Here is an 18291-nt window from a genome sequence, read left to right as displayed (position 1 = left end):
TGCCACCGATCCTACGTTTACTTCAACAGTTTCTTCATCTGCAACCGTAACACTGTATGAAGAGATGACTAAAAGAGACAGGAAAAAAGCAAAGGGGTAATGAAATCCTGATACATCTACATCATCATCACCTTAGTCACAATTTTGAAGCCTTAGTCAGATACATTATTATTTAGATGGGTTTTAATACCAACCATGGTAAGATCATACAGGGGAAGAAATAACATAGTTTGCACAACTATAGATGAAAAAAAAAAATTTACAAGGAAGATCCGAAAGTTAAATATGAAAACCGATCACTTGTGAATTGTGATGCATGTCTGTTAAGGTTACAAATTTAGATCCGCCAAGATATATTGATACATTTGATTGACACCATTATGTTTGGTATCAAACCTGCAATCAGATAGAGAAATGCTCCCAATACCCTTTTAAGTGACTAGTAAAACTTTGAACTGATTTACATACACTACTCTATTAAAGCACTAACGAGGGAATCCCGGTGAAATCATGAACCAGTATTTAACATCATTGATTCACGAGTTCCAAGGTTCACAATTTTCTGTTCATGGATCCCTTCAGTTAGGTCCACCTGAGGTTGATGAGGGCTCCAGCGCCTGAGCTCTCCCCTCTTCCATTGCAGATTCTTTTTCTGTCACCTTTCCCAACTGAATTCCTGCAGTAGAACCATCTTTGGAATTCCCTTCGCTGGAGCCATTAGCAGCAGGTCTCAATCCACCCTTGTTCTTCATTTTGGCCTTCTGAGCCCAGCCAACAAGGCCAACTTGTATGTGATCTTCAAATATAGCTTTGTTAAACGAACTTCCCATCTAAAATAGCCCAATACTAGTGTCAGTCTTGGAACTCTATGGGTCAAATAATAAGGTAGAATATGGGTAACATTTCAATGCACCTGGGTAACAATGGCATAAAGTGGCAGGGTACTGTAACTGCAGAGCACTTGAATGATAGCACTACATAAAAAGAAAAGAATACTTGGGATTCAAACACAACACCAAATAAGAAAGATAAGATGTCCAAGTCTTAAGATTTCAGGAGTTACCCAATGATGAGCCTTGGGATAATGTAACGAACTTGCCCCATGATGCAGGAATCAAAGCCATATTGAACCTGGAATTAGTTGAAATATCAGACTAAAGCCCTGGTCAACTAAAAAGATTACTTGGACAATGTCATACATTGAGGATCAAATGATGAATAAATAAAATGTTTTGAGTTATCTGCTTACCCATATCCAGAAGAAGAAAGCCATTTCAAAGGAGTTTTGGAAAAGGATAATGTGGATTAGGAACAGGACAACTCGAGGACTACTGAACCAGAAGTGAGAATCCTTAGGTTGAACTACCAAATCCCCTTCAACAGCTGCATGTTTCTCAGCAACTTCATGGGCCAACTGAGTAATTACATGCTCCAGCTTGGTGCCAACAGCAAGCAGGAGCTGCAAACATAGCTCATACAAAAGTCATCAGCATTTGTTCCAACCTTGTCAAGTCTAATCCCAGAACACAAATACATGTTTATGATCAGATATTAAATTCAATAAACCAACAAAACTTATTGCGTGAAGAATTAACATTTAACACGTATGATCACATGATCCAAGAAATAAAACCATACACAACCACAAGAAGAGAGAATAATTGGAGAACATGGTTGGCGATAGAATCTATATTTTCTACCGTAACAGCAAGCACACTTGTAAAATAAACTGAAATAGGATTACAAAAGGAAAATCAGATATGAGTCAACACTTACCTAACTAAACCTAAATCTTAGTAGGAAACTCTCTTAGACTAGGACACCAATGACCATAGACCAAATAAGGAAACCACTTGCACCAAAGAAAGACCCAAACCAATAAGGAAACAACAATTGGGAGACTCCTATCGTGTTACATCATATTATCTCACAATATCTCTAACATTCTCAATATCAAACAAGCGCAGGGAAGGAGGCAAAGATGGCAGGAAAGGGAAGTCAATAGCCGCTTCATTTCCACTATTCTCCACCTAAAGAGAATATTCAGCAAACGAGGTCAACTTTTTGAAAGGACACACCATGAGAAGAAGATGATAGCGCTTAAAGCCCTTGGAAAATGGGGAAATACAAAAGAAAGACACATTTAAGGGCTTGGGTGTCAAGCTTAGTCCTAGAAGATTTATGAACATGGAAGTTAAAGACACACCCAAACACCTTACAGAGAAGGGAGAAAGCAAGAGTGAGGGGAAAAAGCCTCCAAAGAGTATTTGGAACCAGTAAGCCTAGGCATGTGATTGACTAAAAAGGCAACACAAGAAGACCATCAGCCCAAAAAACTATAAGAACATGCATGGAACAAGAGACCTCAAGTGACTTAGTTGTGAAAACCTGAGAAGGGCCTGGTATGGTGGGCTTCACTGAGATAAGTAATAAAAATGAGAAGGGAAAGGGGAAAAAACACATTCACACAATCATGCTGAAGTTTCTCTACTAATTCTTAGATAATTAAATTGTAAAAGATTGAGTACTCCGTGGTTAAAACAATATAAATAGGCAACAAGCCCTTGCACAAAATAGAAGCCTCCTGAAAATAGATAGCAACTGGAATAAGAAAGTAATCATAACACCCTATATTCAAAATAGGAAACTAAACAAGAAGCTCCATGTGACCTACCCATAATAAAGTAAATAAATAGTACTAAGATTACTAATTCCAGACCCTAATATTACTAACATTACTAATTCCAGTCCCTAATATTACTACTTCCAGCCCTTCCACCAGAAAACCAGTTAAGGCCCAGCCTTGGTCTGGGTCCCAAAAGTGGGTTATTTCGGTCCAGCCAGGCTAAGCTAATGCATTAGGATTTCAAGACAAGATAGGAACGATTTAATATCTTCGTATCACAGTGAGATCTTGATATTTTGCCATAATTGTATTCTTCCAAGCAATACCTGGCTTTTATTCAACTGGGAAAAAAAGAAACGGAAAAATGTACAAACTCCACGAGGTCTCAATCAAACTTAGTTTTTGGGCTGACTAACTTGGCCTTCGAAGCCAAGTTCTTAAACCACAGTTCTGGGATAGAAGATGCCAGTGATGGTGATTGTGATGGTGATGGTAACGTTAGTGGTTCCCTAGAGTAGTTTGGAGAGTCGCAAGAATGGGCTGTAAGGCACAGTAATGGGGAGCTACAGAGCAGTTGCACAGATTGGCACAATGGTCATAGCATGGGGGAAGAACATGATGCCTGAGGATCATAGGGCCAAGATCATATAAGGTGATTTTGTTGTAGATTTCAAAACTGTTTGCAAGTGCTGAGATTCCCCAAGATAACTGGTCAATCAGAAGTTTAGACACATTAAGACTAGAACCAAAATAGGAGAACTTACAAACTTAACTAAGAAGGTATCTTAAATTGACTAGAAACTGAAATTACAAAGAAATAGACTGAAAATAGTATCCTAACTAAACTAAATGTATAAATCTTGTATTCCTGCTTCCTACCATATTTACAGATTCATAAAAGACAAGCTAAATAGAGACATTTAAGATCAGGTCCCTTGGTGTGTGTCATTATTGCTGGTAAAGTTTTGGTGGATAAAATAAAAGAAAATAAATTTTTATTTGGAATTATGGAGATCAACCTTGGGAAAAAAGGTTACAAAATAAGTAGAACAAAAACAAAAATATGCCATGCAACTATTAATTAACAATAAGATTGAGGAGATGAAATTTGATGACACTACAAAATAAAAATCTTTAGGTAATCTAAGTTTATAAAAAATAAAATGGAGAAATAAAGGATGATGTTGCTTAAGGAATTAAATAGAGCGGATTGTTAGAGATAATGAGAGATAATATGATGTAACACAATAGGGGGAGTCCCCTTATCAACGTTCCCATATTGGTTTGGGTCTCTGGTGTTAATGGTTTCCTTATTAAGTCTATGGTCATTAGTGTCCTAATCATGGTGGCAGATCTCGTGAGATATCTTGCTTTTTCAAAGAAGTGAGACGAGATGGAGATCAAGAGCAAAGAAATGGGATACCTCGCTCAAGATCTCGCCATATATCGCTATATCTCGCCCTGGATCTCGCCATATCTCGCTGCAACTCTCAATTTTCGCCAATTGTTTTTGCAGATTTCAGCTGGATTTTTACTTGCAACTACTCTTAGCACATCTACAACAACGAAGGAAGATCATTCTCTGCTTGTCTTATGAACTTATTATTTAATGATTTATATAGAACTTCTAATGGTTGTATAATTTTATTATTCTATTTATTGTGATACTCATATGGATGGAATTTTGATGATATCTAGGTTATTTGATGCATTTGATACAACTTGCTTTTCATTTATATGCCTTAAAGGTTTTATATTACATATTGTATAACCTTGCATTCCCTAATCCTACACATTTTGGTTTCACACAATGCGTAGACTTAGAAATCATACTTAGGGTTGTTTTCTAACTAATCTAAAGCCACCAATGTGTTCAAAAGGCCTTAAATAAGCTAAATATCAAGTTTTAGCCCAATTGAGACCTTAAAACCCACCAAGATGGACCACCGAGTTGATGCAAAAAAATAGCATATCTCAACCAAGATCTCGCTGAGATGGTCGAGATCTCGATTTTTCAAGGTAGCGAGATCTTCTACCATGGTCCTAATCTAAGTGAGTTTCCTACTAGGATTTTGGCTTAATTAGATAAGAGTTAAGAATTATCTTTGAGTTTCCTTTTGTAATTCTATTTTCATGTTATTACAAATATTTGCTTGCTGGTACGGTAAAATACATAGATTCTATCACTCAGCCCGGAAATTTATCAGGTCCATTTCCTTGTTAGAAATGGACCATCCATTCCTTGTCATGGACCATCCATTTCCTTGCAGATGTGTTACAAGTGTCCCAACATCACATCAAATGGAAATCCATTTGTAGGTCACATCAGTCAATTGATTGATGTGACCTGTAAATGAATTTCTACCATTTGATGTGATGCTGGGACACTTGTCACACATCTACAAGGAAATGGACCATCCATTTCCTTGTAAGAAATGGACCTGATATTGGTCCCACCCAGCCCTGTTCTCCAATTATTTTCTCTTCTTCTTGCTCAATTTCTCTTTCTTCTTCTCTCTACCTAGTACTGGTTATAGATCTTGGGATTGTTTACATGGTAGTATCAAAGCCAAAATCTATTGCCAGTATGAGAGTCGTTTAGCTTTCTAGCTTGAAGAAGAGGACCTTAGTTTGACGAAGAAGACGAACTAGAGTTCCCATAAAGATTTGTTTTCTATTTCTATGAAGTATCTTTGGTTAATTTAGACTTGAAAAAAAAGGGTCATGGGTAATAGATCTTTTCTAGCTCAGAGGAAGAAATCATCTTTGAAGGCGTTAATTCAGTTCCATGATTTTCGTTCCAAGTTATATATGGTTTATCTACCTTTAACTTGCTGTTCAAAATCATTGGAATAACTTACTCTTCAAAATTGATTGTGAATTAAGGACATGGTTTTGAGTGAATATTTGTTGCAGAGAATAAGTTTACTTTCTTTATGATTGATAGCGAATTGATTGTTTTTACGTGGGTTTTCCACCATTCTTCAGGTTTGGGGAGAAAACATTCTGTTTCAAGCTTTTGGTGGTTTCCAGTTGCTGCCACTGCAATTCTCTGCTACTAACATTAGACCAGTGAAGATCAACGGATTAATGGGTTGAACGTTTCCCTGTTGTATTCTTCAAAGGTATTAGGCTTCCTTGAGAGTATGCCATCAAGAAGAAGGGTACTTTGGTGCTCTGTTTTCTGGGTTCACAGCAATTGTTTGGAAGTGGTAGAAGAAGACATCCCTTCCCTGATTGTGGTTTGTTGAAGATCGAAATACTTTACTGCAACCTTGTTGAGGTTTGTGGAGGAGAGGTGTGCGATGACATCTTCCCAAGTTTCAAACTTTGTTGATGCCAGAATTGTGCCAGATTTTTGTCACTGAGTTTTTTCCCTTCTTGGTGAGTTTTTTTCAAAATTTTCTCCAGTTTTAGGGTTTGAAGTTTGTTTTAAAACTGCTGGTTCGATTGGTATTGGTACAATTTAATCAGGATTTGGATCCCCTGGTTCGTTTTCTGATTCTATTTTCCAGTTCTATTCCTGATTCTACTTTCTGGTTTTGTTCTTGATTCGGTTTTCTGGTTCTGTTCCTGATTCAGTTTCCTGATTCCTAGACTTATTTATTTTGTGTTTCCATTATTGTTTGGTTTGATAATTAATTAGGATTAGTTCCCACTTTGCTTCCTTAAATTGAGGCTTATTCTCCTTCCAAGTTTACTCTATAGCTTTTGTTTGTTTTTCCTTTGAAGGGATTTCTCTATAACATCTATGCCATTCCTGTTTCAATTTTGTGATATTTACAGATTTGCCACTCCTTCCCTTTATTAACAAATGACCTCTTGAAAAATTCTGGTTTATTAATAATGTCATTCCTTCTTTAAGTTGGGCCTATTTTTTGATTTTGTAAGCCCATGAATTGTGAAAAGGGTTTGGAACCATTTTGTCGGAATTGGTGGATTAATTACTATTGGTGGGTCATGGATCACATCAGTTTGGGATTTTATTTGTCATTGTGTGAGGATGATTGAAGACATTGGGATTTTATTTATGGAGGGGGAAAATCAAATGTACTCAACCCATTTAGTTAGTCTAAGGCTGAGTTGAGTTTAGTAGCGTCAAGTATAATTCCATGCTTGCAGATACATGCATCAGATACTGGCCATAGAAATCAACATTGCATCATTTGAATTGTGAAACACCAATGTTGAATAAAGCTTAATAATCACATGAGGGATGACATGTCAGTACACAAGTAGACACATTGCTACACCTTCACGCGTACCAGGCAGTCCAAATTAAAGGATCGATCATCTTACTTACAATAAAAGGAATAAATGCTATCCAAAAATATGTATGCCAACCTGCAGAAATGATAATGAGTACAGTAGCCATTAGTATATACAATCTAGACAACTAATTAAAAAAATGAGCGCTGAGTAAAACTTAAAGAAGTTGCATCGCAAATCAGAATATAACTTATGGTACTCGACACTTTGTTGACATATAACAGGTTCACCAAAGAAATGGTTGAGCCTTTAACTTCTGTTAGAATTTTTTTTCTACTACAGAAGTCATAGATGTCACATAGGTTGTCAGAATGTTTATTGCCATAATTTGTGAAAGCTAGAAGCAGTATCTTCTTGTCATCTCCTCTCCTTTGATTTAACCCACAAAATCAATTCTAGAGTCCTTAAAGAAAAAAAATCTTAAAGTAATTTAATTAAACCACACTATTGCAGTTTAAAATAGCAAAATTCAGAACAATTGTAAAGGCAAGAGAGAACATGATTAATAGCACTAGGCAACATCTAAAACCAGAATCCATCAAACCTTAGAATGGATTTACGAACCATTAACGTCGAGAAGCAGGAAAACAACCACAAAAACCCAAAGGTACCAACTGCAACACAAGGAATAGGATATCAGTGATGCATATAAAGAATCTTGATGAATCAAGGGGGGGAAATAATTTAGATATGTTTGTTCCCCCCCCCCCCTCTTAGTGGGGTTCAAAGATATGGCTTTCAAATCATAACAGAAATATAAGGTTAACAAATAACGAAGTCAAAGCTTTTGAATCAACCACGCACACTGAGAACAGTTACCTTATACCAACAACTTTCTTAAAATCAGCTTCAAGGCAACGTATCATGTACTTGTGAAAATTAAACTTCGGGTTTCCTTTGCAATGAGTCTGCAAAAAAATAATTTCAATGAAAAAAAAGTGGCAATTTAAAGGTCATAGATAAAGACAAAAAAATGACTGAAAATATTATTTCATATAGATTTGCTTACACTAACGAATCCCATCCTTAGTGTGTAATAATCCATTTTGGTCACAGATCCATAAAATTGTTTGACGAAAGCATGCTGAATGAACAAGAGCATTGTGTTAGAATTACATATAAAGTGAACACCATGCTGACCATCCCATCAGATATATAAGGACAAATTTATAAATTACAGTGGTGATAAGAAACCAATTACTCTAAATTTATATAAAATAAGTAGGTTCATAGGTGCCACCTCCAAAGAAGGTACCAATTATCCATTGGAAGGCTGAGACCTTTGGGATCCGTTGATCATTTGGGCCCAATGAGCCAAACTAAGGAGAATTTTATACAGCATTTTGTCACCTTCATTGGACCTAATTCTTGTAGTCTTCTTTTTTTATTTCACATACTAGTGGGCATGCTTTATTATTAAGATATTGCTAAAACCTGTATTTAGCATATCCTTTAAATGACAATGTAATAAGTCATATAACTCACTGAGATACTGGTCATTTGGGTGGTCTAACAAGTCCTGATTCTTAAGTATAATTGGTTTCTTTTATTCCAATTTCATCTGGCTAGATCCATGCCAACAATTTTATCTTTTCTTAATTTTTTTTATTACTATTAGATATTCAGAAAGTATACATAGAGTTAGTCATGGGGTATTAAATAAGATGAAGGTTATGTACGAGAGATGAATGAGAATATGTTTTCTGTTGGCTTTAATCTTCCATCTGACTTGCCATAGAATATTCACCAGAAAGTGATGTGATAACTTACCAGCCAGCCCAGCACTGCTGATCTTTTCCCAACGCCCTTGAAATGTTCTCTGATAAAAGCATGTTGATGGACGTGAGTGACCATTGGTTTCGAATCTGCATAAATAATGCTTGAGATAAATGAAGTGCATGAAAAGGAATTATGATTGCTAATTAATTGCATAGAATCAAATCACTCTGTGTCAGGTTATCACAGTTTTTCAGTGTTAATGTTTATGTGAAATGAGATGTAGGTACAACCGTTTAACAAGCATTACCCTTCTCAGCAGTACTCTTCTCTGAATTATATTTATCTTTCTTAATAGAATCCTCCCAGTGCTTCCACTGACGTATCTGTATATCATGCCAGGGAGAGAAGCGATGGGAGGAATTAACAAAGGGAAGGTGAAAGACAATTATTTTATGGATGAAGTTTTAAATCACAAGACAGAAAAACGAGAACCAGTTACCTTGGCTCCCCCAAAAAGTATGGTAAGACAACAGAAAGTCACATGGACAATTGCTAGCACAAAGATAAATATATGCAGATGATGTAATGCTTCAGTTGATAACAGTGGAACCTTCCCCTGGAAAGACAGGAAAAGAAGAACACAGTCAGGCCTCACATATCTGAAATATGCAATATCATTAGACAAAAATTAATGGCAGTTCAAGCATATACTAGATAATGCAGATTAAGACAAGAACCAATATTGACTCTTCAAAACAATCTTCATCAGAGCTGGTCATGGGCCCTACAATATATTCTACTAAGATTCTCACCAGGACACTTTGTAGTCATGTAACACGGACCACCAGAAGAGTAACATGAACAATGTTTTGGCTTATTTTTCTTATTGTTTTTGTCATACATCACTTGAGATTTTCAAAATGATGGGACTCTTCAATAACCATCAATCGTCCCATGAGAGTTATTGGAACTGATGCCACACAAATGAGGGGTTCCCTGAAAAATCAACTGCAAATCATCCCATGAATGTTAACGGGAGATGGCCACAGAGTTTTTACTACTCAACCCACTTTGGAAGGTACTTTATGTACTTGGGTAGAGAATGGTTAACCACATTGTGAAACTGATGACACCAAAAAATGAAGTTAGATCTTAAAGAATATAATGAGAGGAAATGATCCCCAGGCAACCGATGACTTTCTCTCTTGCATGAATGATCACTTTGATTGTTAACCTTTTCAGAAGACAAGAGGTCAAGTTTGCTAGAGCTAAGCTGATAGAACCAGCAAAACGAAGTGGAAAAACTATGGAAATAAGTTACAGGCTCAAGGTACAGCTCTTATCACTAGCAAGATGATGAAGGAACTACTGAGAAATATTTGTCTTTCACTTTCAAAGCTCATTTACACGGCAAGCTCAACACTTACGCAAGGTACCATGTCTATGGAAGAGTAAATGGATGAGTTTTATGCACTAGTTTCTGGGCCAGTGACAAAGAAGATGCCCAGTTAATCCCTTGTTTTAAAGGTAGGGTTGAAACCAGGGATTAGGAAGGAACTAAACATGCATGACATCGTTAGGTCCTACAATACTGTTTTTGAAGGCACTGCACACTCAGAAAAATTGAGGAGTCCCTCCTACAAGGTTTTATTCTTAATTCAGGAAAAGTCAGATGAACCTTCCAATCTCTAGAACTACAGGTGCCCGTTCAACAAATACTCCCCTAGCTGCAAATCATAAGGATAAGGCATCAATGGCTGGAATTAGTAATAGAAAGTGCTTCAGTTAAAGAATATGGGACTGTTGCCAAATTCATCCATATACAACAGAAAGTTAAGTGCAGTTGCTATGTCAATTGATGAAACAATGGAACTATATGAGGACCATCCACCATATGATAATCACAATGAAGAAGATATTGCTGAAGATCCAGAGAGTTCATCTTATTTGCTTAACTTCATTGGTCTAATACCAATGAGGAAGATAAAGAAACTGAGGAATTGGTATGCCAAGGATGATGAGGTTATGGAGATGGATGAGAAGGTTGAAGATAGTTTTGGAGTCCACGATCACACCATTCACGGCTGATAATGATAAGGAAAGTTAAGCACATAGAGTTATGATTCCTCCCGAAGTCATTTGAAGTGAGAGCTCTACGCTTTGAAGACTACATTCTTAACATCCACTTACTGCCAGATTTCTGTTCTGGTACGAGGATGAATGTTTGCACAAACAGTTGATTCCTCAACTTTGAAAAGCTTGTTGGCAAGTTTCTTCAAGCCAATAACTGACACAGATCCAGATAAGACCCAATCAAGCCAAACAAGACCATGCAGTTCCTTATGAACCAGCTTTCTGGTTCAAACCAACACCAGCCTTAGTTACTTCTAGAGACCAGATGGCCAGAAAGTATACCAGCTTTTAACTACTATCAGAAAACTATATCAGTCTATCATGGGCCCCATCCAGATTCCTCCACGCATCTACAGTTCTGAAAACTCTCAACTTTCTAATCACTCCAGGAATCTTATCTCTAGCAAATCATTGGGCCAATTTCGAGATTGATATAGCTTGCTGTTCCAGAAAATCAGGAACCTTATCACCAAATTCCTGGGTGGGGTCACTGTTACTTGGTTGCTAGTGATTTAGTGTTCAAGGGTTAGGACATCTCCAGTCAAGGCCAAAGTCAATTTCTTTTATTTTATTAAGCTTCTTCATCAGTGTTGCCCTCCTTTATATCCTTCAATTGGGAGGTCTAGATAGATATAATCTCTGTTCTTAGCTGAGTTTGTTTAGGACCTTTTTTAGGGTGATCGAGTGGATTAGTGTTTCCAGTCATACCAAAACTGATCCATTTGACCTGAAGTTTATTCAGTTGGTTTTCTAATTAGATCAAGATCACGCAATTCCCAGTCGCTTTAGGAAAATTGTGACAAAAACCGCTAACTGGGCATCAGGCTTTAGAAATCCAAGTCAGTGAAGGTTACATCTTTGCATTGCATATTTTTACTTGTGCATTGGATTTTTATATTGCCCCCCAGCCATCCGAATTTTAAAAAAATATGGAAAAAGCTCTTTCTGTTCCCAATCTCATTGTGTTTCTTTAGCCAACACAAATTATACCTAAAACAACATTGATTCCCTAAGAGATAGATGGGAATTGCCAGTTGTATCTCATGAAAAAGATTTGTTTTGTGGAACTAACCATCCCATTTCTTTTAGAAAGAAATTATGTTCAAATAAGCAAAAATGGCATGAATTACAAGAGTCTATCGTCACACATACCTTTTGTAGGCATCACAACATAACTATCGAGGCAAACTAGGGACACAACAGATCAAACTGGGATGATTATATAGACAAGTAACTTTTCAGTGGATATAGCATTGCAGAAAAAGAGAGGTATTAACCTGTTAACAGATCACAAATGGTAGATCAACTCAAGGGAACATCAGGGACGAAAGTAAATTAATCCACTGGTAATGAGAATATTACTTATTTGGTAGCTAGTGGCAACAAAAGATCATTGGTGGGCGTGAACTAGATTACATAGGCTTAATATAGTGGGGGTGGCAGCTGACTCAGACAGCTTCCAAGTGAACATGATGTTGGGTTACTACAACAGTGAGTCCCACTGGAGCAATGGGATTTTCAGGATATCCAAACTGCAGAATTAAGGTACTGACAAATGGAGTTACTCTTACAAAGATGCATTCTTTTGAGCACTCAAGCTTCTCGCAAAACTAATCTGCTATTGAAAGCATTTGCTTTTCATTTCTTTCATAAGCAGAAGAATCCTTGTTTCCACAAATAAGTAAATGGAATACCTTATACAATATAGCAGGATTCAAGAAATTCTCATCACTTTCATCAAACCAGATTCAAGAAATTCCCATCCTCACATCTATTCTAAGCAAACAGTGGGGGTCTGCGGCACACAAGCAATCTGTGAGAACCTTTGAAGGAGGAAAGCTATTTATGTTCATCCACACGAATTAGTAGATCCGGATGATGATGATAGAAGTTCCTAATGCAGACAAGTAGTTTAATATCCATGCTCAAATGCAGTTCCATGTCATGTCAGTTCATGGAAAATGGCTTCTGCAAGGTATCTCCTACCTCAAAAAAGAGGACAATCACAATGAACAAACATCACTAGAAAGCAGCAGTACCTAAAACGATAAGAGGAGAATACAAAAAACTGGACTCGTATAAGATCAAGCACCAGAGAATTGCACAGGAAACCCAATTAGGTTTGGCACGAACCTCAAACAGTAAACTAAATCAAGCAAATCAAATGAGACAAATTGTTGCATAAAACCAGCAAGTCAATTTTCGATAGACAAGACAGTTAGCAATTTGTGCCTCAAAATCTCATCCATTTTCACTCAAACGGGCACAGGGAGTGATGCAACAGAAAGAGACCATCATACATAATTGCAAACTGAACAGAAAGATGATCGTGATGCGAGTCCAAATATTATACCTTCTTCTGGCAATAGTCCGATTCAGTTGACGAGGAAAGCAGCCGTCTCCCACTCCCGAAAACGAAAGAAGAGACTGAGCTTTGGTAATGGGTTGTGGTTTCTTCAGAGGTACTTTTTTCCTTTACGCAAGGGAGCATGTGATCAGCCCAACTCGGTGGCATACAGATTTTAGCTATCCGAACTTGGAACACGGTCAGAAGAAGGGAAATGAACCCCAAAAGCATTAATTCTGCATATTCAGACACAAAAGGCCATTGACGATGATCAGTCCAGTCTAAAGTCTACAGTTAACCAGAAAGAGAAGAGAAAAAGCAAACCTTCTTTAATTTTTAGCAAAGCTTCATACAGAGGCTTCTGATTCTTCTTCTTCAAATACTGAACACAATCGGGGAAGGAATAGAAGAAGAAGAAAAACAATAGCCCAATTCAGCCTTAAAAAAGCAAAATTCGAAAACCTTGAAAGATGAGAGAATTCGGTGAAGGAAACATCATTACCTTTCCAGTATAGTGAAGGATCCTTTCAACAGCGAGAGAAATGGCGACGATAACGCTGCAAACGAGTGCCACAATCCATGATGGTGTGTGCTCCAACGTTAGTTCTTCTACCGTTGCCGTTTCTGTCATTGCTCAATACCTCAAAGACTGCATCTCTCTTGCTCTTTCTCTTCTTGTGTGTATAAAGCTAGAGCCAGAAAAGAAGCTCAGATGGGTGTGGCTGTCACTAACTTAGAGGGAAGAGACTTAAATCTTAAGATAGAACAAGAAAGAATGAATTTTGAAAAGAGGACTCGATGATTGGTGGGTGGATAGGTAGGTCTGAAAAGATAGAAAACGAGAAATCGATTAAAGCTTGACAACTAAGAACTTCTGGGCCGATGAAGCTACTAGGCAGGAGACTAGGAGAGAGAGTGAAAACTGACAAAACTGAGAAGACCCAGAGAGTCTTGGGAGAAAAGAGATCTGTACCCAAAACGAAAAATAAAAAAATAATTTCAAATATCCGGTTGAAATATTATAAATATATAACCTGATCGTTGTGAGAACTGAGAAAACGAGAAATCAAAACAGACGGCGTAAATTGAGGAAGGATTAAACCTGAAGAAAACACACTACAGGAGAACGCGGTTTTCACATGCTCCACTGCTGTTTGCATTATTGCATCAAAATTACTTCTACACTTCCTAGTTTGTAAGTAATTACATTTGTCTTTTCTACCAAAAACAAAACTACATTTGTCTTTTCTGTACACTTGGTATGAAATTTTCAACACCAGTCATGTGTATCCCTTAAAATTAATACTACCCGGAAGATATAATTTATCAGTCAGACCATTCATTAGCATTAAGGGTGTTAATTACGTAGTGAAATCATTTAAATGTACCGAATCGTGCCGTCTAAAATCGTACTATACTGTACCGTTCAAAATTCAGTACGGTACGTATCGAAACCGAATTTCTTCAGTACTGTTTCTGTTTTAGGTACTCATACCGTCGGCACGTACCGAAACCATACCGAATTGGTACCGTACCAATTAAGAGATATAAATTGTAATTTTACAATTAAAACACTTAACCTTTTCCCTATCCTTAATTCTCTATTTCAATTTTTCGTTTCATCATTCACTTCTCTTCTTAGATTTACTTGTTTTTGTCTCTATTAATTAGATTTATTTGTTTTATCTATGTTAATTTCAAATTATATCGATTGGTTAATCACAATTTCATTAGGATCTTAATAAACTAATAATAAAAGTGGCATAAATTCATTCGTACCAAAATTGTACAGCACTAGATACCGTGTTTAAACCATTTTCCCATACCGATTAAATACCGAAACCATACCGAACCGTTTTTGTAAATACCAAAACCGTACCGTATCGTTTAAATTGGTGACGATGCGATTCTCGTTTTCGATATTCAAAGTTGATACCGCACCGAATTACCAAAACCGTACCGATTGACACCCTTAAATTTAGCAGCACAATGAGTCTTCAGTTAGTGTTTAAATTCGGTAAGGTATGGTTCTGGTTTTCAGTATTCAAAGTTGATACCGCATCAATTACCGAAACCGTACCGATTGACACCCTTAAATTTAGCAACACAGTGAATCTTCAGATAGTGTTTAAATTCGGTACGGTACAGTTCTGGTTTTCAGTATTCAAAGTTGATACCGCACCGAATTACCGAAACCGTACTGATTGACACCCTTAAATTTAGCAGCACAGTGAATCTTCAATTAGTGTTTAAATTCAGTCAGTTACGGTTCTAGTTTTCAGTATTCAAAGTTGGTACCGCACCGAATTACCGAAACCGTACCGATTGACACCCTTAATTAGCAGCACAATGAGTCTTCAATTAGTTTTTATCTATAGATTTATAATATTACTTCTACATTGAACTATGTAATTGTTATCGGATATTTTACTGCATGATATGTTGAAAAGTCATGCAATCTGATGGAAGGTTTAGAGACTCGAGTTGACCTTCGAACTTGTATAGATGATGTCTGCTCATTCTCAGGTGGAACCAATATTTGTGGTTATTCTTGAGTATCAAGATTTTGTTGTTCAATGTCGATTGATGAGCTATCTGGCATACTTGGTAATAGGGTAGGAGCAAATTCCTGCACAACAAGTTCATTATAATTATCCATATTCTCCCCCTGAATTTGACTCCTACCAGGATAAAACATGTGAGTTTTCATTAAAGGAAACATCACGAGAAATAAAAACTTTCTTGGTGGAAGGATTATAACATTTATAGCCCTTTTGTGATGTCGAGTACCCCAAAAATACACACTTCTGAGAGCGAGGATCAAGTTTGCTACCATGTTGCGAGTGAACATAAGCAACACAACCAAAGACTCTAAGATGAGTCATTGTAATTGGACGATTATAGAGAACTTCCAGTGGAATCTTGAATTGTAACACACTACTTGGAAGACGATTAATCAAATAACAACTTGTAAGAACCACATCAGACCAATAAATTTTTGGAAGATTTCCATGAAAAAGTAAAGAACGGGTCACCTCCAACAAATGCCTATTCTTACGTTCAGCAACTCCATTTTGTTGAGGTGTGCCAACACAGGATGTTTGATGCAAGATTCCCATATTTCTAAGATAGGACTGGAAAGGAGTATTTGTATACTCTGTGCCATTATCTGTTCGCAAGATTTTAATACTCGTCTGAAATTGAGTGTGAACCATTTTGCAAAAATCTTGAAATATCTGCAAAACTTCATTCTTGGATCGCAATAAATATAACCACGTGGCTCGTGATTTATCATCAATAAAACTAATGAAATATTTTAAACCATCTCTAGAATCCATAGGAGAGTGCCAAACATCAGAATGCACAATCTCAAAAAAAGTATTGGAAACATGAGTACTGTTCGGAAAAGGCAACCTATGTTGTTTAGCAAAATGACAAGCATCACAACAACTGGAATCAAAAAAGAAAGATGAATTCAAAAAATTTAGAATCCTATCAGAAGGATGGCCCATACGCCAATGCCAAAGTTGGGATTTCTCAGGTTTTCTCAAAGAAACCAAAGCATTGTTTGGAGAGTCCAACACATAGAGACCATCTTGCAGGCGACCTTCACCAATCGTCATTCCGATTCTGCTGTCCTGAAATATTACTTTGTCCTTGGAAAATATCACATGGCAATTCAAACTTTTAGTGATCTTGCTAATTGATAGTAAATTCACAGACAAAGATGACACAAACAATGCATCTGCTTCAGTTGAAAATAAATTCAATTTCCCATGTCCTTGAATAGGAACATTGGTGTCATTAGCAACCGTAATAGGAGGGAAGGAGTCCACTTTATTAGTACTCAAATCAGATAAATAATATGAAGAACGACACATATTGTCAGTTGCATCAGAATCCACTATAAAATAATTCTGAGATAAAGTGGAAAGGGCAAGGGGAGTACCAGTGGTGTGAGCAACATTGCTTGATTCAGCTACTGAGCAAACAGAACTATTTGACTGAAGGAACTGTTGTAGTTGAGATGCAATCTGTTCAAGAGAACCCTGAAAATCTGAAGAGCCTGCTTGCGCAACAATTTTTGGATCTGATGTTTTAGTGGTGGTCTGATCTTTAGAAGGACGCTAGTGAGGATGCAACTGCCAGCATCGTTCTTTAGAATGACCATCACGATTACAATGATCACAATGATAAGTAGGTCGAGTTCCACGACCTTTCCCACGATGACGACCGTAAGAGACTTGATTTCCGAGCCCAGAATTAGGAAAAATATTTGTTTTTGCAACATGGGCAATAGTCTCGCTTTGACCAATCCTTGTTTTAGATTCAGATTGCATAACTCGTCTTCTAGTTTCTTCTCTCTGAATAATTGCACAAACAGTAGTGAATATGGGAATATCTGAATTCATAAGTATCTGTCTTTTTAAGTCTTCATATTCAGGACGAATCTTGGGCTAACAGTTGAAAGACACGATCATGCTCATCTCTCTTTATATATTCATCTATAGTTTGGGCTGGAGGACGATACTGTCGAAGTTCGTCCCATTTTTTTTTAAGGTTTCCAAGATGATCAGAAAAAGACTGAGAAGAGCCTTGCTCAACATGGGCAATCTCTTGTTGCAGGTCATAGATTCTAGAGGAATTATCAGCTTGTCCATACATGAGTCCCAATGCATCCCACAAAGATTTTGCCGTTTCAGAGTAAGCAAAAATCTCATATATCTGAGGTTCCATGGAATTAAAAAGCCAAGTCATAACTTGGTTATCAGTAGCAAGCCATTCACCATATTTGGGATCAGCAATCTCAGGAGTTTTGGTCTGTCCATTAACATGCCCAATCTTAGAACGTCCTCCTAAGGCAACAGTTATTGCACGAGACCAGGTCAAAAAATTTCTTTCATTAAGTAAGGTGGAGGTAAGTCGACCAGTGGGTTCGTATGACACCTTTGAATCAGTCATGATGAACACTCTCACCCTTTCTTTCTTCTTCCCCTCTCTCTTTTTTTTTTTTTTTTTTGTAATCAACAACTAAAGCAAAAGAAAACAAAAGAGCTTAAAAGCACGTGAAACCCAACACGTGAAACTCAAAGTCCTCTGTTTGGTTTCCCACTTTTCAAGCTTTTGTTTTTTTTGGTAAACAAAACTCCAACAAAGGACAAAACTCCAATAGAACCCCACATGAAACCCAAAGTTC

At 37.1% G+C, this 18291-nt stretch overlaps 2 protein-coding genes across 2 annotated transcripts; both read right to left on the bottom strand.

Annotated features, from left to right (window-relative positions):
• Positions 1–213: 213 nt before the first annotated feature.
• On the bottom strand, positions 214–14019 carry LOC149022069 (MLO-like protein 1). The gene is made up of 14 exons (XM_089150249.1): positions 13597–14019; positions 13419–13476; positions 13101–13330; positions 9114–9230; positions 8922–8997; positions 8666–8760; positions 7905–7979; positions 7715–7803; positions 7460–7509; positions 6930–6970; positions 1250–1459; positions 1064–1131; positions 914–974; positions 214–830 (listed from the first exon to the last, which is right to left on the bottom strand). Exons 1-14 carry the CDS (start codon positions 13723–13725, stop codon positions 579–581), a joined length of 1551 nt encoding a protein of 516 aa, XP_089006375.1. The 5' UTR covers positions 13726–14019; the 3' UTR covers positions 214–578.
• Positions 14020–15639: 1620 nt separating this feature from the next.
• On the bottom strand, positions 15640–18056 carry LOC149022068 (uncharacterized). The gene is made up of 5 exons (XM_089147539.1): positions 17557–18056; positions 17311–17458; positions 16652–17221; positions 15885–16288; positions 15640–15775 (listed from the first exon to the last, which is right to left on the bottom strand). The coding sequence occupies exons 1-5, from the start codon at positions 18054–18056 to the stop codon at positions 15640–15642; spliced, it is 1758 nt and encodes a 585-aa protein (XP_089003665.1).
• Between the last annotated feature and the right edge of the window lie 235 nt (positions 18057–18291).

This window comes from Hakea prostrata, chromosome 3 (assembly GCF_041222555.1).
Source record: "Hakea prostrata isolate BN-2017 chromosome 3, UWA_Hpros_2, whole genome shotgun sequence".
Taxonomy (NCBI): domain Eukaryota; kingdom Viridiplantae; phylum Streptophyta; class Magnoliopsida; order Proteales; family Proteaceae; genus Hakea; species Hakea prostrata.
Note: the sequence above shows the minus strand (reverse complement) of the source record. Positions and strands in the feature narration are given on the sequence as shown.